Here is an 18,833-nt window from a genome sequence, read left to right as displayed (position 1 = left end):
GTGCTCAGCCCCTGAGTCCAAGGCCCAGGACTGGCCAAAAAAAAAAAAAAGTAATTCTCATCATCCTATGAACTATCATTTTATTTTATTTGTCCCAGTACTGAAGCTTGAACTCATGCTCTCCCTCAGCTTTTTCCCTCAAGGCCAGCACTCTACCACTTCCTGCTTTTTGCTAGTTAATAATGGAGAATCTCACAGATTTTTCTGCCTGGGCTGGCTTTGAACTGCGATCCTTAGATCTCAGCCTCTTCAACAGCTAGAATTACAAGCATGAGCCACCAGCACTTGGCTCTGTACCCATACCTATGTAAAAGATTAAAAATTGGCTTAAAGAGGACAGTAACCTATTTGCGATGTCAGTGACAGGATTTGAACTGAAGTCTATCCCAGCAGTCTACATTGTCCATCCCTATCATCAGATGCTTCATTGTACCAGTTGAGCGAGCTGAGCAGGACTCTGCAGCTTTAAAAACATACCACAACTGAAAACCACAGCTGCACTCACAATTCTCCATATTCTTAGGGGAGGAGATAACCCAAAATCATTTACAAGTGCCATCAGGAGACATAAAACCTTTTTTTTTTTTTTTTTTTGGCACCTGCTGTTGTTAATGCCGTGGTACTGCTTGGCTTTCTTTAGTTGACATTTCTGGTTTGGCTTCTGGGCCCTGCCTCCATTCAAACCAATGTCAGACAAAAGAGGCCTGGAGGAGACAGGAAGGAGTCCAAACATAATTATTTGAAAGAGAACCTTTAGCTTAAAGAAGAATAAAAGAAGTTAGCTTTTGTCCAAAAGAAACTAGGTGATGGAGGGAGGGCTTCTTTGGGAAGGCAGAGTTCTCCATGGGGAGGTGTCAACATCCCTTCTTCTGCCCTGAGAGGCCTGCATCTGGAAGGTCGTTCAGATATACAGATCTGCCCTAGAGCTGGGAGAAGATTGGCTGCCTAGTTGCTGGGGCCTTGCTTTGGGCCAATGGTGGAAGGATGGGAGGAACCACAGGCAGGAACTGTGGGCTCTTCAGCCAGTCATCCTGCAGGGAGGCTGGGCTCTTGGTACCATGGCAACTGCAAGCAGGGGCTCATTTGTTTTGTAGATGAGTAATTACTACACAATTAGAGAAAGCTAAAAATAAAGGGGCCCTTTGTTCCTGGCTACTTATTAATATTAATAAAATGGTCTGCCCAGGTCTGTGGTAAACAATTAAAGCAAACCTGCCTACCTGCAGGCCAATGTGGTGAGAAAAGCTGGCGGAGCCCTGCTTCTCAGCCTCACTTCCCCCACTTTCTGAAAGTTCTTTCTGTCACCTGGACAAGATGAGCTCTCCTCACCTTAAGGAGAAGAGTTCACCATCACAGACACCCACAGGGTCCAGGATGCCCTGGAATCAGCGTATCAATTAGGCCCAGACCCAGACCATGTACTTAAGAAACAGAGTGGTACACCCAGACAACATGGAACAGTGCTAGGAGAAAACCTAGACCTGTTTTACTATGTATGTTGATACTTTTTTTTTTCCTCCTGGCTCTTGATAATACATCTCTTGGTACATAAAATAGTCTAAATTTCTCTGAAGTGACCCCCCCCCCCAAAATGTCCTATCTTCCCTCCTCTCTCCCTCCCTCCCACCTGCCTTAAAGAGTACATTCAAGTTCAGGCTTGGAATTTACTTGCTCTGGGGGTGAGAGATTGCTTTCACTCCTCATGTCTTGGCCTTTTTTGAGGTTGAAACAGCTGATCCCCTTTGATCTAGTTGACTTTTCCATCCCTTCTCCCTAGGAGAGGGGAGTACCTTATGAATTAATCCAGTGAAAGTGTAAAACCAATTTTTAAAAGGAATAGAGTCAGTGTAAATGACTAGACCTCCACCTCTGCGGAATGATTTAGGGGATAGGGAAGCTCTAAGGCTCCATATTGTTTCTGTGTCCAAAGCTCCCTATGCTTTGTCCTTGAGGGTGAGGGCAGTGATAATGGCAGTGGCTTAAGAGCCAAGTGGTACAAGTGGAAATAAAGCCAGGAGCTTCCAAGAGAGAGGAATCAGTCAGAGATGATAACCAGGACTTGAGACTAGGCATTTCAGAATTGCATATCGTTTTTGTTTAGTTTGGGTTTTTTTTATAGCTGGCTAGATCTCTGTCTTGGAGTATGGTTAATTGAACCTTTTAGGTTTCGGCTCTCTTCATGGGTGATGCTCATTAATAACGGTGAACCTGTTAATAGCTGTTAATTATTGCTTCTGAGTAAACCAGCCCTGAGATTGGGGTTAGTGCAGTAGTTCCAGAATGTTCACTGCGTATTAGAATAACTTGGGGAGTTTTTAAACTTCCCTGTGGCCAGGTCACACTTAGACCCATCAAATCAGAATTTGGCAAGACTAAAGTATAGCCCAAGCTCAACCGTGGTCTAAGACAGAACTTCACACCATCCCTATAACAGGCACCCAGCATCCTCTAGCAAGTAGCAGGAGAAATCGCCAACCTAGGTTTTAGATCTGTAGTGTGGACTTAGGGCTCTCCTGCTTGCCATTGGTGTTTCCAGCAGGACCAACAAAACTACCATCCCATGGGCCATGATGTTCTTTGTCCCATGACTTGAACTGTCCCATGACAGTCATGTCTGGGGCTATGTACATACACATGTACACATACAGCAAGCAGCCTAAACTAACCATAACAGGGGAGCAGCCACCCTCCTAGACTGTCTGACGAATGGGGGCCCTTTGCTAAGGTCGGAGTTTGTTTGTTATTAAAGACCTAATTAGAAACATGAGAGGGAGCTGAATGGCTCGTGCTTGGCTAATTAGTGACATGTATGCTCTCGCTTTGAACTTCAAGGGCACAGAGCTATTAGCGCTTACATCAAAAATGGATTAAACTCCTGTGCCTTTATAATCATTAAAGACGGGCTGCTCAAGTGGAAAGTCTTTTGTACAGGTCCTCAAGGGACTGACCCCCCCTTGGGCACCCTCCCCACCCCACCTGCTGGCTGCCATTAGATAGGATTGGACAGTAAATGCCAATCAGCCTTAGGGTGTTTCCAGCTCTCCACGAGACTTGCCCTTAGGAAAAAAAATGGAGTGGTCTTTTGGGACTGAGATCAGCCCTTTGGGTACCCCTACTAGTCCAGGCACTTTGGCAAGGAGGTCCCAGTAAGGGTCCAGGCTTGGCAGGACTTACTTTCCCTCTAGTGGCACCCCCTTCCACTAATGCTGCCTGCCTACATGCATGGCTGCCAGGCTCTTTGTTCTTTGGGCTGTGACAATGGAGGATTGTCTAGTCGTCAGGAGAGATGAAGTCCTTTTATCTCATCTGGCAGCTACTGCTCAACCTCAGGAAGCTCCCAATTCAGAAAAGGTAATAGTATCCAAGCCACCCTTAGCAGCTCCAAAGTTAAGGAGTGATTCCTTGTCCTTGAATTCATCATTTCTCTGGGGCAAAGAAAGGTCCAGCTAAACAGAAGAAACCTTGTCAAGCTGTGATTTAAGGAGGAGCAACTAAGGTGCGTAAGACAGCCAAAATCACATGTGCTTCCAGGTTAGAGCTAGCTACGTTCAGGCTTGTGAGACCCCCAAGTGACATTGATTAATAAACACAATCCCTAGCCGCTCAAACCCTCAGTTTCCTCATCTCTACCACAGGTAACAAAGCCTATTTTACAAGTTGTTAGGAATGTGGAAGGAAAAAAAAAAAAAAAGACAGTGTTGGCAGGGTGGGTGGTATTGGCCTGTAATCATTCCAGCACTTGGAAGTGGAGGCAAGAGGATCACAAATTTGAGACCAGCCTATACTAAATACAGAGACCCTGTTTACACACACACACACACACACACACACACACACACACACACACACACACACACACTTATATAAAAGGGCTAGGGTCATGGACATGCCTAGCAAGGATGAGGTCTCATGTACTGGAAAAAAAAAAGAAGAATGAAAGCTGGTGTTAAGGACCTACCAATGTACCTGTCACCACAGCAGGTGCTGAAAATTACCTGTATTGCCTCTCTAGCCTGCTACCCCTCTAAAGCTACATCTTCTAGAACTTTGTGCTTCATTAGCTCTCTTCTCTCTTAACCCACTAATATTGTGGCATTTCCTTGCGCCCCCCCCCCCATTCCTAACAGGGACGGAATGACATCTAATTCTTATATAGCTTATCATCATGACTGAAGCACTTGTGTTCGGCCATCTTCAAAGTCTATAGTCCTGGCCTTGGATTTTATAGTGTTTTGTTGCTGTTGTTGTGTTTAACAAGTTTATAGGGTAGAAAATGTACACCGGCCCTGCAGGAAGTGAATCACTTACAAGACACAGAGGGATCTGAAGCCCAGTGGCCAGGTGCAATGGCTTCAGGGTGGAAACCAGTGAGTGGGCTCACAGCAGGGCAGCAACACAGGAGAGCAGCTAGGGGCACATGGGGAAAGCCACCCTGCTATCTTCTTTGAAAAGTTAAACAAAGCAAAGAACATTCTCAGAATTGACTGGGAGCCACCAAGTTGTACAAGGTGGAAGAGGGAGTCACTTCTGCGCCCTATCTCCCTTTGATTCTCAGGCTCCAGAGGGCTGGCTGAGGAAGCAAAGGCTCTGCACCCAGCTATTGAGTGGCTTAGTGAGGCATTCCCTGGGAACTGCAGTTTCTGATAGCTTTCTTTGGCTGCTAGTGTTTGCAAGTTCTAACCATTGTAAGCCTGGAGTCTGAAGACAGTTAAGGAGGGGGCAGCAGGATGTTGATGTTAAAACACTGGCAGGTCTGACCACACTACAAACTTCTGTCTCCTGAATTGGTTTTCCCCTGGTCTTCCTCAGCACTTTCAGAGACTCTGGGGGAACTCTGTGCAAATGTCACTTTGCCTGAGACAGGGACTCAGCACACCTTCTTAATCATGGAGCCCCAAAAGAACCCTGAAAGCTCCCCACTGTCCCACACAGCCTACCATGAATTCATTACCAATAGGACAGTCTTGCTACCGTGGAGTTTGGGACTGTGGCAGATTTAGAAGCATAGTATAGACAAGGTGAGGAGTGGTGGATCTCGGAAGAGGAGAAAACTTTATTTCATTTTTTAGCTTATGTTAAAAAAAAATAGTGAAATCCAGTGATCTTGTGTGATAGATTGACACAGAGCCTGTCCTCACAGACTGACACATGGGCTTATTAGTTAGCCTCCCTGCTCTCATTCCTCCATTCCATCAGCAACTTGTATCATGAAAGCAGTCAGCCCAGACTCCCTCCTGCTTAGCTCAGAAATGCAGGATGTGATTAATTCTGTCTTACCTTCTGCATTAGAGTCAGTGAGACTAACCCCGCCACCGCCTTCCCTGAACCTGAGCAACACAGACTGCCTAGGCAGGGGAGCCTCATCCCAGAAAATGTACCAGGAGCCACTACTCTAATGAAACCTGGCAACAGCAGATGATTCAAAAACAAGTGGTTGAAATTGTCTTCAAGGCTAGCCCAGTCTTTGGGGGAAATGTGAGACCCACCAAACTTAAGAGCTTAGCCTAGAGCTGGAACTCAGTAGGCTCTGGCTTGTCTCAGATATGTGGGCTGTGTTCATCTGGAAAGAATTGGATCATTGTTTGCTTTGTCTAGATCAGCAATAATAGTTTTCAGGCCTTGGAGCCAGACATGCCCTTGAAGGTCTGTCTCCCTCATGATCCTGTCCAACAGCATCCCAGTGGGGACAATATAAAAATACCTAGACTTGGTGCCCCTTTATTAGACCTACAGGAGGGCTCTTGTAACTCCCACCACTTCTCTACTTCAGTGGCTAACTGTACTGCTCACCCAGCCCCCATCTGACCACAGGTGGGCAGAGCCATATGGAGCCTGACCTGGCCCATTTTAAAACACTAGGGATAAAGTGCCTACAAGTGAAAGTCTGCATATCTTGTACCTCTGTGTGTCAGCATCAAGGTGTTTTCCTGAAGGACAGGTAGTTCCACCTTTTAGTCCATGCCTATGTCACTCAAAGGAAGGAATTCATCTTGCTGTCCTGAGATTTAGTGTCCTTGCTTTCCTGTCCCCAACCCTGAAGTTCTTTCTTCAGGTTCAAAAGAAGTTTAACTGCATCAAGCAGATGAAATAGACACTGTGTACATCACCTCTTGATTTCTATAGCAAGTGAATTGTGTTTTCCTCTGTCGGACTTTTCTAAACCTGCCAGTAGCACCTACCTTGTTGGACTGTTCAGACACAACTGTTTCAAAAATAGGTGTGTTTGTTTTAAATTTGACAAGTCACAGAACACTTCCTCCTTTCATCATTGCAGCAGCCCAGTGAGTCAGATTGAAGAAAGGAGAGATCACTCACTTGCTACAGATGAGGACATAGACCAGAGTGGTTAGACAAGGCACACAGCTCTAGTAGGATCAGGGGCAGGTTACACTCGGGGCCTTCTGACTCCAAGTCCAGTGCCCCCCCCACCCCCACCCCACCTCCACCTCTGCACTTTAGTTGCCTCCTGAGAATACCACCTGGCCTGGGAAAGCCCCGAGGATGTTAAAGGGTGAGGTGCAGGGGAAAAACAAACCTGCATAGTATTAAGTCTTTGTGGTGGATACCGCCTAGAGCTGCTGGTGGGAAAGTGAGCCTGCTCCCCACAGTGACTCCTTAAATGGTCAGCCTTGTGATGGCTTGTCCCATGCCACCTTACACTCTCAACTTCTGTAAAAATGCTAGTGTTTGCAAGGCAGTCCCTGTTTCTGGGCAGTAGTTGTAATAGCCAGTTTCTGGATCTCAGCACTATTTACCGGCAATATGTACTCTGTCCACATACCCATGTACACCCTGCCCCAGCAGCAGTCAAGATGCCCTTGTCCATCTTCTTTTCCTAACCTGATGCTGGTGCCTGGACTATATCTGGCCCCTCAAAATGAGTCTTGGTGCTCTATTTAAGATAGATTATTGAATTGACTAGCATGATCTCCTAAGCACCCTAGGTCAGAGACTTAGCTTCATGCCTGCTCCCCTGTCTCTCATAACTTAGAGGGAGAAAGGGATCCTCAGATCCATGGAGCCAGCTGAAGTGTGCACTATGTAGGGTTACCCTGACTTCCCAGAAGAAGAACATGACTTTGTCCTTGATGCTTTCCTTCTGTCAGTCCCCAGAAATGAAACCAGGCTTTCAGATCCCCAGCCCAAAGTCCAGGAGTTCCAAGGTAGGGCTGGCCACTCACCCCCACCTAGGACAAATAAAGAGGCATAGTGAAGGGCAGAGTAGTACTTGGCAGTGTTATCAGTTTATTACTGGAACAGGAACAAGGTAGTCTCCTGAGTTTTGGGCTGTTGGCTTTAAGATAATAAAGACATAGCTTGTTTGAGGAACAGTTTACCTTCCACCCAAGATGCTTATCTGAATCCTCTCTTTGCTTCTGAAAACAAGGTGCTTGCAAAGAGACTGTGGCAGAGACTAGCTCAGATCAGAGGGCAGAGATACAAAGTTGGAAGGCTTTTCATTAATTCACAGTGTCCAGCCAAAGCATCTTTTTAAGTTTTACCTCTTACAGAAACAGCTATGGGCAAGTTTGTGTGCCAAGTGTCTGTCTCCTTTCTCTCCTGAGCAGCCAGAGCCATTGTTGCTTTTTGAATGTGCCCAAATATGCGTGGGTTTGCAGGTGGCTTGTTTGGGGACTATAGCTTACTCTCTGGAGTGTGGATCTTCTGCCACTGACAGGGACAGGGAGGCAGGTATGGACTGTGGAGCTTAGAGACTTCTTTCCTCCTTGGCCAGCCTTTGAGGGCACAGGCTCCATTGTCTCTGCAGCAGAGGACAGCCAAGAACTGAGTACTTAATTGTCTGCCCACTGCCCCTCTGGTGGGATTCAGCAGCCCCATCTTCCAACCCTGGCTGGGGATATTTATTTGCAAGGTGACTTTGAGGTGGGTTTTACATGTTATCGTGAGCAAGTGCATAATAAAATGAGACTTGGGGAGTTTAAAGCTACATTCTAATACGGTGCTTTCTCCATGATGATTTGAATATCATTTGACAGGAGATAACTGAGCAGGGGGTGGGGGAGTAATACAGCCTGAGACGAGCTGCTTATTGTGAAATTCCCTACAAGCCGGCTCTTGAGGGCCAGGCTTCCACGCGTAGGGAGCCGGAGAAGCTGCCAGGAATGGCCAGAGCACCAAGCACAAACATCCCACTTGGCCTTCTAGCTTTCCAGGAAGCATCTCTAGTCAGCATCCTTCAGTGAGCACACCACATCCTGTCTCCAAGGGCTGGCTGCCTCAGGCCCAGTGAGACTCTGAGGACCTCTCCCTGCTGGGAGAAACCACCCCCAACTTAACCTGCCCTCTTCCCCTAACACCTCCACACAGGCAGGCCTGCCCTGGATCTTCCTGGAAGTAAATCCAACCAGTGGGGGAAAAAAGCAGAGAAAACTCTCCCTTTCCCACTGGGCTTCCCATCCTTACCTCTCCCTCCACCCCATCCCCCCAGAACAGGTTGGTTTGTTTCTTTGTAGGAGAGGTTTAGCTGCCCCAATAAACCAAGAGTCCTGTGACTCTTTGCATTTCCCAAGCTTAGAGGAAGAAAGTGTGTTCCACCAAGATAATACTGATTTTTGAATATATCAGCTTGATATTTGCCTCCTTGAGTAAGGAGGGCCAAATGTTATCTGCAGGTTTAATCTTCTATATTCAAAACTCCCCATCTTCTTTGTCTGCCAGTGTGTCTCCAAATAAGCTATTCACTTGCTCTAAGCCTATATAATTTTTTTTCTTTTTCTCCTTAACCTGCTCTCTTTCCATTGACTCGCTTTTCACTCTGGGCTAGAGCTTCAAAGGGACTTACCTTGGAGTCTACTTACCTTGGAGCCTCCTGCCCCAGGAGCATCTGGAGGCATGGAATCACTTTTCACTGCTGAATCAGGAGCCAGACCCAGCTTGGTTTGGTTTCCTTTATTTTGTATCCTCTTCTCTATCTCCTATCAGCCTGGTATGGTGCATCCTTAGTCTCCTCCCTCCCCTGTGAAAATCCACCTGTGGCTCTTTGGAGCCACAGAAGTGAGAGGGTCTCCAACCACAGGCCCTTAGGCACACATGACAGCTCTGCATTTCAGATGCTCTTTCCTTCTGCCATTGAAAGCCGCTGTCAGGTGGGCAGAGAGAGGTGCCAGGGGAAGCAGGAGGGAGAAGGGAACCTGTGACCTGTGGAGCTGAAACGTGTGGTACTCAGACTGTATGGTTCTTAAAGAGGGGTGTGCTGTTATCCAAATAGTGGTTGGTCCCAGATGCTCTGAGGTTTCAAAACCATTGAGAGCTTACTTTTAAAACTGACTCTTTCCTTTTTCTTTTCTTTTCCCTTTTTCTTTTTGGCCTGGATACAAAGTTCAAGTTGTTAAAGGGAATTATATCTGTGACAAAAGTAACCTGCTAGACAGTCTGGGCCCCTTACTGGGAGGACCTGATGGGATGTGGGGGAGGTAAAGGGCAGGGTCTAAGGCAGGGCCAACCCAGATTCAGTCCCGTCAGGCTCTGGGGGTATGGGTGCCAGATCTCCCCCTCTGTAGCTAAGGTGCATCTGAGCTTCCTTGTTCTCAGTCTGGAGTTTGCACGCCTCAGATATGCTTTAGCTATAAACTGGTTCGATCGGTATGTTCTGCATTCATTCTTCTTTGTCTTTTTTTTTTAAACAAAAGGAAAAAAGTTTAAATCCCCCCTTTCCTACTACGGCAGGAGGTGAGTGTGTGGGTGTTCTGTAGGAACATTGCCTCCACCCCAGCTGTGGCCCACCTTCAGGTGTTACCATTCCCACCCCCATCCCCTCCCTCCATCCCAGGCTCTCCACCTCAAAAGGGATCCCTCTGCCGCCATCATTACTGTTCTGTGAAGACGCCTGAATTTTTCCATGACATATCCCATCCTCGACCACTTCAGTATTGCCGACTTTCATGCAGAGATTAAAATGGGAGGGGCGGGAAGGGAGGGAATAGCCAGTAGTGGGGAGCGGGGAGGGTGTGGGGAGGGGGAGGGGTAAAGAATGGAGATCTTTTGTCTTTTCAAATAAATAAATAAAATCAAAATTATCATTTAATGGATCCAAAGAAAAAAGAAAGAAAAATAAATACATGAAATTAAATCAAAAATCCCCCTCCTTAAAAGATTTTTTTTTCCTGGACACAAATTGCTTTGTTTCCTGTCACGTTTTAATATCAATATTAACACAATGTGTAGTCTAAAACTAGTTCCTTTGTAGTTTGCATGGGATGTGAATGCTGTCTCAACGTGCCCAAATCTAGAAGACTGCATGAGCGTCAATTCAGATGTGAAAAAAAAAAAATCTCTCTTTCTCTCTCTCTCCTCCATATATATCTCTATTTCTATTGTGATAATTTGGTGGACAGTGAAAGCACCTCCGGTTGGTTGCCGTAGTGTGTTGAATGATCGTTTTTTATTTCTTCTCTCTATTTTTGGAGCTCCGAGCTTCTTAGTAGTAGCCTGGGCTGAGTATTCTTGAGTCCCTGCTGTTCTCGCATGGCCTTGGTTGAGTGTTAGAAGTTGGGCCTCAGCTGTTTCTCTCGAGTGTTTGGCTTGTAATGATCGGTGCATGCCTGGCTTCTGGCCTCATACCCAGCTCTATTCTCTGCACACCAGTCCTGAATAGCTACAGTGCTCAACCGAATTTTGGCGCGCCCGCTTCCCCGGCAGGCTCCAACCCGGCGCGGCCCGGAGGCTTCCCGGGGGCCAACAGCCCAGGACCTGTCGCCGATCTCTACGGCCCTGCCAGCCAGGACTCTGGAGTGGGGAATTACATAAGTGCGGCCAGCCCACAGCCAGGCTCGGGCTTCGGCCACGGCATAGCTGTAAGTACCTGACTCCCTCCCTGTCCTTCCTTCCTGACCAACCAGCCCATGGGGAGGGAAGGCCAGAGTGAGTGGGGACAGAGGAGAGGACGGGGCCCCTGTCAATACCCACTCCTGAAGGTTCAGACTCCTCCATGTCATTGTCATGAGCCTGAAGCCCCTTCTAAGTGGCCCAGCAAGAATATAAGGTGCATGGAGGGCTCAGGTTCATCACTCTACTGCCTGCAATCTCAAGCCACATATATGACCCGTGTCCCTGGCTACACAGGACTACAAAACAAGACAGAGTAGACGGGATGAGAAGAAACAGAAATAGCCTATATCACATGTTGGTTCATTGTAGGTTCATGCAGACCATGCCAGTCCTCTTCCCCTTAGAGCTAGCAACCTTAGCAGTGTCCCCAGCTTGCTTGTCCTAGTGGCAGTGCTGGTACCTGAAAGGTGGTGTGGGCCAAGCCCCCATGCAGGCCAATCCCTTTCTAACGTTTCTTTCCAGGTTCCAAGTAAGTTCCCATGTGTGTTCTGTAGCTGCAGCCCCTCCCCCCCCAAAGGCCAGATGCATTGGATATTTGTAATGCTCTGTGGTTCTATAATCTGACTAATCCAGGCAATGGAAATTTGCTTAACAGATTTGCATGCTGTTTTCAGATTGTATTGTTCTTCTCCCTCCTGGTATGTGAGCATGAATGTGCCTGAGCCCACTTGCTCGCCATCCTCTCCATTTTGGAATCAGAAACGTGGCCAACTTCTGCCCTCACCTACCTCAGCCTCCTGAAGGCAGTTTGGTTTTGAGCTGACATGACAGTGTCTGCTGTCTCAGGTCCCATCCCCGGAAGATTCCCTTTGGGAGGAGAGCTGGCTCTAGCTCTGCCTTAGGGGGCTGTGCTAGAGAGAGCAAAGCCAGTGCAGACAACCTGAGACATCAGAGTGACCTTATCCATGTTCCCAGGCATCGGATCCTACACTCACACACAGCACACACACACACACTTGCATATTCTCACAATGGTCTGTGCCTCCCTTACACACATACTCTCACAATACTCTGTATCTTATGCACACATAGACTGTACTCTATCACACACACACACACACACACACACACACACACACACACACACTTCTCTGTCTGTCTGGGTTGCTATTCAATTCACCTCCCAAGCCAATATTACTTGAGTCAGAGTTTTGATGACTCTTAATTCCTTTGGATCAAGTATAGTACCAATTCCAGAACATTATTATTCAGCTGAGAGCTGCATCAGTTTGGGGAACTATCTGTCACCGTGTACAGCATGACTCATTTCCATTTTCAGCATTCAGAAACACAGTCCCTCTGCATTCTGGAAAACCTGGATCCTGGGACCTTGGTGTACTGATGTGTTCTCTGCACTGGGGTTTCTTCTCTCCAGCTGCTGGCCTACAGACAGAGGCTTTTATTGTTGCCTTTTGGGGTCCGGGGCAATTCTGTCTATTATTTGGGGCATGAGCCCCCTGCCCCACTTCACCACCACCCACCCATCTGCCCACCCCTCAGAATCTGGCTCTTGGTTTCCCCTGGGGAAACAGACAGGCCTATTGGGGAAACTTTGGGGAGGGGGGAGGTGAGGTTTGGAGCTTGGTGTCTCAGAATTACATATTCATGCTGGCAACCACAGACTAGTCCTAGAGATAATTTCCTTTCTCAGAATGTGACAATCTGTTCCCGTGTATAGCGCACTGATGACCTTAACAATTGTGCAATTTTAGGGACCTTTGATTGCAACGGCCTTTACAAATGGATACCACTGAGCAGGTGCTCCCGTTGCCATCTCACTCTGAGGTACTACCGTCTCCGCCATGCGTCTCCGCCCTGCCGGCGTGTCCGTACACGTATGTGCCCTGCTCATACCTGTACGCGCATGCCCCTGTCATGCATCATCACATTTCTCTCCTCCTTCTCAACCCCCTTTCCAGGGAGGTGGGGGGCAAGCACAAATCTAGGTGCAATCTCTCATCCACTCCTCCAGCTTTTAATCATGACCCTGCCTTTTCCTTTTCACTTTTTTTTTTTAATGTCCTTGATTTGGTTCTTTTGATTCCATTTCTCTATCTTCCCACCTTCATCTTTCTCCATCTTGAAATACAATCAAGAGTGCAGGAAACTGGAAGGAGACCTTGGGCTGTGCCCAGCCCCGGGGAGCAGGCAGGGAAACTGGACTTCTGACAGACCTTGGGGGGAGGTGGGAGCCAGGGGTCAGGGCCACTCCTGGAAGTTCTGCCAGCTGACCTCCCTAAGGGTTGCTGGGCCCATCAGGCCCACTGGGGGCTTGGCTTCTCGGGTTTGTGCAGTCAAACAGCCAGACCTCCCATCTTTTAGTGAAAAGAAAACATTTTTTTGCCAGTAACTGTGGTGTAATTATCCAGATTACCGCCCGAAAAGCAAATTAAATTAACGACATCACCTGCCTAACGTGGATTTGGATCCCTGCCAGTTTCCTAACCTTTTAAACTGAGCTCAAGTTAATTAAACATTTTTAAATCACTTTGATGGGGATACGGAGGTGGTGGAACAGAGCAATGGGGAGGTTGGGGCAGGCAGTGAACAAGCCTCTAACCACGTTCTCCTCCTCCAAAACCGAGGGTCTGTCATTTGTGGGAAGAGCACCAGAAGATAGGAGCTGTCTTGGTGAAAGCGCTAGACGTGGACTGTGTTCACACATGAGCTGTGAGCTGGGAACGTGGATTTGTCTCTTGGGTGAAAGCTGAGGCCTAGGAAGGGATTCCACCTAAGAAATCATGCCAGGGAGGAGACGAGAGCCTTTCACTCATGGAGCTGGGACACAGGAGAGCTAGCTGTGGACTTGGCATTCAGGCATTTCCGGTCTGGTAGAGGGGCACTGCACCCACCCCAGAGCCAGCCAGGACTCAGAACGGGAGAAGGGACCAGCTTGGGGACCTGGTGGGGGGTGGGGGGGGGGCGTTGAGCCCCATAAATCTCTTAGATTTCTCCTGTGTTGCTGCTAAGGAATCACCTCCACTAACGCAACTGCCTCTCTTAACCAAATAAGCCATGTGTGTGAACCACCCCACCCCTCGCCTCCACTGCCCTTCAAGCACTGACCCAGCCAGCGCTGGCCAGAGCCAGAGGCCACTAACAGTTTGAAAGAGAGCTACTTGCTACTAATTAAGCTGGGTTTGGGGGCCCAGGGGCAGTAGGGCTCCTCCGAAAGCAAGGAAAACAGATAGGTGCACGAACTTGGGAATAAACACAGCAGCAGCCCTTGTAGACTCAGCTGAGGGAGGAGACCACATACTGCCCAGCCCAGCAGTTGCTTGGGAAGCCAGCTGCTGGGGCTACAAGCAACTCTTCCCCTACCCTGGGGAAGGAGTGTGGGGTCTTCCATGCCCTCCAGGGCTGCCACTGCTCCTACACCATCTCTCAACCCACTCAAGAACTTGGTTTCCAGAGAAGGACCAAGTAGCCAGGAGAGTCGAGGCAGCAGCCTTCCCTCCCACATAGGTTAAATGAAGCTGTACCACAGTGACGAAGGACTGCTCAGACATACACTATGTCCCCAGCAGAGGTGACCCACTGACATTTAGCACCATCCATGAGAGAAGGGCCCACAGTCAATTGAGGGAAACTCAGTAAGTCTATGAATCCTGGGCTGTTTGGGTTTTCTCCAACCAAAGCTGGTTTGATTTTTTTTCAAAGTTCTGATCTTTTGCCCTTGGTATATCCTGTAAATTATATTTTTAGTACAAATTTCGATTTCCAGCTATAAATTGTCATTGACAGGTGTCTTCTAAAGACAGATATATTTCCTATACATTTAGCTTTGAAAGCAGACGTTTAAACAGAAAGTTTCCGGTCAGTGTGCACTTCAACTCTCAATGTGCTGATCGTGCTCCTGCTCTTGGCTCAAGGATTGTGTGGTCCCAAGTGGCATGGTTCAAGTGGTTTAGCACCTGCCTAGCAAGCACTAGGCCCTGCGTGTGAATCCCAATACCACCTGTGTGACATAATCAGGAGCGGAGGTGGAGCTGTCTCCTCCCTCCCTGTATCAGACATAACTTAGACATCCGATCTCCCAGGCTGTGTTTTCAGAAATCCAGCTGGCCACCTACTGAGCCACACAACCATAGCAGTCCTTCCTTTGAAGACTCTATTTAGAATCAATCACATAAGTATCTGATGGGTCTTCTCTCTCCTCTCACCCTGCTTGGTCTTCTCTTCGTGACACTCCTGCTCTGCTCTGCCCTGCCCTGCCCTGCAGAGCATACCTGGATGTCCAGGCAAGACTGGGCGAAGTTTCTGAGTGGTCCTTTGTTTAGGTGATGTCCTCAGACCTGGACCCCCACCAGCCTCACTCCTCATCCCACACAGAGATGGCTCACTTCGGATCGAGGGTTGACTACGTCGCATCATCTCACGAATCTGCTGTAATATAAGACAACAGCTTTTAAATGTGTATATAACCCATGATTTTGGTTTTGTTTTGTTTTGTTTTTCTTGGTGGTCTCCCTTCCCCTCCCTTCCCCTTCTCCTTTTGAAATCTCTTTGAATCACATTTGGTGGTGATTTTGACTTAGTCCAGTACACACCTAGCTTTAATATCTAGTTAAAAAGCTAACCATAGTGTAATTGTTATATTAAGGGGTTATTATTTTTTCTTTTTTTGCTTGTTTTGATTCTGTTCTCACTTGTAAAGGATACTGAGATGGTGATGTTGCTCTCCGTATTTTGGTACCAATTCTGAGACTGTATGATATTTCAGGTGGAACTTGACGCACCTGAGGGGAAGTTGTGACTCGCAGAGTGGGAGGTGGTGGGTGTGGACTTCCTGTTTTGCATTGTAGAAGTGGGATGTAGTAAGCTGATTAACACACTCTCCAAGCGGTTCTTTCTTTTTGTGATGTCTCTTTGTTAACCTAAGTATATCTATTTTCGGCAATAAGGTAAGGATGACCATGTTTTGAGTGTCCTCCTTTTCTATAAGTGCTTTTTTTTTTCTGTTGAAAGAGGTCATATTATAAGGTTTTTTGAAATTGTGAACTCTTAAAAAAAAAATGTTGTAAATACAATTTCATTAACTACATAGAAACTATTAAGAAAGAATCAAACTTATTTTTGTGAGGGAGTAGGTCCCAGGCAGTTTGATGCTCTGGAAGGAGGAGGAGGAAGGAGGAGGACATGACACAATCTAGTATGAGATAAGGACACCTAGCTGCCGGGACCACCCAGGACACGTAGAACACTTGTTTAAACTCCTTCCTTGGTGTCATAAGACCTAAGAACTTCATTAGTATCCTACCAGCCTGTCAACCTCTCACCTGTGCACAGCTTCAAATGTTACTGTCTAGCTAGATTTTTATTTAAAATATGAAAAAATAAACTCTGCTTTTCCCAAGATGTTTTTTAAAGGAAAAAAAAGCTACAATTTTAATATTTAACATATTTAAAAGTTTCAAAGCACACCTGTTTGGCTTGGGCAAAGGGCGGGAAGGGAACATTTCTTTTTTCAGTCTTAATTTTTAAATGTTTGATCATTTTCTATTGTCCAATCATTTCAGCACCTTCAAAGGTTCCTTATGTATGCTTTGCCTCTCTCCCCGCCTTGCCCCCCACCACCCCCATTGCTGGGGGTCCCTGGGCTAGGAATGGATTAGCCGGCTGGAATATATAACCTTTTCTCCATTCACTTTCTATTTACAAATTAGAAAAAGCAACCTTTTTGGTTTATATATATATATTTTTTTAATACCTCAGTGCTGCAAGTATCACCAGAGAGGCTATGGAAGAACTTTTTTTTTCTTAATTTATTGTAGATGTAAACAGAATTTTAAAAATGAAAGTATAAACATCCCTGCACTGTGACTGGTGGGAAAAACTGACACTTCCTGTTTGCACATGTTTAAACATTTGGCTGTTATAATATATGGTCCTCAGTTGGGGAAAGACACTTATGATGAAGGATATTTGTTAATTTAACTTTTTTTTTAATATTGGTAATAGATCGGCAACAGCAACTGTAGAAGTACAACTCAATAGATGGCATTAAAACCTATTGTAGTGTGGATATATATTTTTTCTTTTTTAAAATGTGATATTGACTTTTATTAATATTTTTTAAATTGTTACGTTTATAAATTTGGTACTTAAGGCACAGCCAGTATGAGACACTGAATGCGACATTTATTATAAAGAGCTGCTGCACTCCTATTTTTTATAAATTTTACTAACAAAGTAGACTAACATAGACACTCACAGACATGGTAGGGAAAAAGCATCTTCAAACTAAAGCCTCCAAAATGCTAACTTAGAAAGAAAGGAGAAAAAAAAAAGCCTGTTTTCAATTCTAATTAAACAGCAACAGCATTTAAAAAAAAAATCATATTCTTTGGTTCCCAGTAAAATGCTAGGTTGTTTGGTGAGGGTTATGGGAAGGGGGGGGGGGAGTCATCTTTTTAATTTCCAAACAACCAAGTTAATAAAATGCTGGAAGCTTTTAAAATATTAAAACTTGTTCAAGTCATAAAATAACAGAAATTTTATTTTAAAAAGAAAAAAAAAAGAGAGACACTAAATTCCTAGAGATTCAGTGTCAAGCTAGGGGATGAATTACTCTTCTCTGTCCATGTTGGTGATGTACTGTACCCCTCCTTTCTCAGCACCCCCATCTCATAGAAGATTCTTTGTTGATCATTGTTTGTTAATAATGTATAAAATGGCTATGTTGTAAGTGTGCTATCCTGGTACTAGCGTAGAAACTTTTTTTTTTCCCTCCTCTTTCTTCTACTACATATTGATAGGTATAACGTAATTAAGGTTTAAAAAAATTAGACATAGTTACTCAGATTTAGGACCAGTAAGGATAGAACTTTCTCTTATTTATGAAAAGAAAAAAAATGCTAATAATTTTGGGGGCAGGTTTTTTTTCTTTTATTTTTTTTTCTATTTCAAGTTTTAATTTTATTTTTGCTGATCTGATGTGGTTTCAACTAACCCAAGGTCTCACCATGTTCAAATGCCGGCCGACTCTGTGGCGTTTCGTAGACCCCCCGCCCCCCTCACTGTTTTGGGGTGTGCCATACTACCTTAAATGCTAATGCTAGAATATGCAAAACTGGATTTTTTTAATTTATTTTTTAAAAGAGGGAGGCATGGTATATTAAAATGATTTTACTAAGAGAAAAAAATATTTTTTTAAGAATGCTCAGAAGAAATTGATAATCTGTGTGAATATGTTTTAGGTGTTTATAAACCTTTTGAAGAGACCCAGTAGCCCATAGCACAAATCTTGTAGAAATCTGATGCATTTTAATGTGGCTACCTAGGTTAAGGTTCACATTAGTCCCTACCCATCTCATCTAGGAGTCCATTTTGAACAATTTCTTTTTTTTTTTTTTTTTTTTGATAAATTCTTTTAGCACTGATGTCCTGCCTTGTCTTTGTTTCATTTAAGCTCAGTGGCGAATGTGGAAACCACCTTTCGCCTTCCCTTGGGGAAGAAACCCTCATAGCTGATGACTCTTCCCCTGGCATTACCAATAGCCACCTCCTGGGGACTCTCTTGCTTCTGGACCCACCAGCTGGAGTCCCCAAGCTCCTCTCCTTCCCAAGCAGGGGAGAGTGAGTGGCAGCAGCTCCTGGTCCCATCCCCGTCCTGCCTGGACATGGGAGACAGTTGGAGATGACCAAGCCTGGATCTCCTTCCAGAAGTTTCTGCAGATGTGCTCTGTGGCCTTCCTCCTACACATTGGGAAAACTCACATTATCCCATTCGCTTATTGAGTTGATTTAAACGAAGCTCCAGCAGGCCTTTGCATTTTTATCCTTCATACCATCATCTTAATTTGAACTTGTAGCTTGGGCTTTAAGGTAGCATGGCTTGATTGCTGTCAATTTAATGTATCACTACACAGCAATCCACAGCCAGTGAATGTTATACACATCTTGCTAGACTAGTATAAAATCATTGGGTAATTGTTGGTTCTAATGACCTGAAAGGTGTTCAGGATTTTTTTGTTTAGTTTTTT

The 18,833-nt window shown here is 45.8% G+C and overlaps 1 protein-coding gene across 11 annotated transcripts in view; it reads left to right on the top strand.

Moving 5' to 3' along the window:
- Positions 1 to 17,185, top strand: part of Msi2 (musashi RNA binding protein 2) — a 369,528-nt gene extending 352,343 nt beyond the window's left edge. For 3 of the 11 annotated variants that reach the window (XM_048365273.1, XM_048365275.1, XM_048365286.1), the window contains 2 exons: positions 10,606 to 10,814; positions 15,129 to 17,185. In XM_048365273.1, the coding sequence (XP_048221230.1) occupies positions 10,606 to 10,814; positions 15,129 to 15,245 (326 nt within the window). In that variant the 3' untranslated portion in view covers positions 15,246 to 17,185. Of the gene's footprint in view, positions 1 to 10,605; positions 10,815 to 12,560; positions 12,634 to 15,070 lie in introns of all 11 variants that reach the window. The other 8 variants (XM_048365278.1, XM_048365281.1, XM_048365282.1 and 5 more) reach the window with 5 other exon arrangements.
- The last annotated feature ends 1,648 nt before the right edge of the window (positions 17,186 to 18,833 follow it).

Source organism: Perognathus longimembris, chromosome 17 (assembly GCF_023159225.1).
Source record: "Perognathus longimembris pacificus isolate PPM17 chromosome 17, ASM2315922v1, whole genome shotgun sequence".
In the NCBI taxonomy this organism is placed as follows: Eukaryota; Metazoa; Chordata; class Mammalia; order Rodentia; family Heteromyidae; genus Perognathus; species Perognathus longimembris.
The sequence above is the reverse complement of the archived record's forward strand: the minus strand, read 5'-3'. Positions and strand labels throughout refer to the sequence as shown.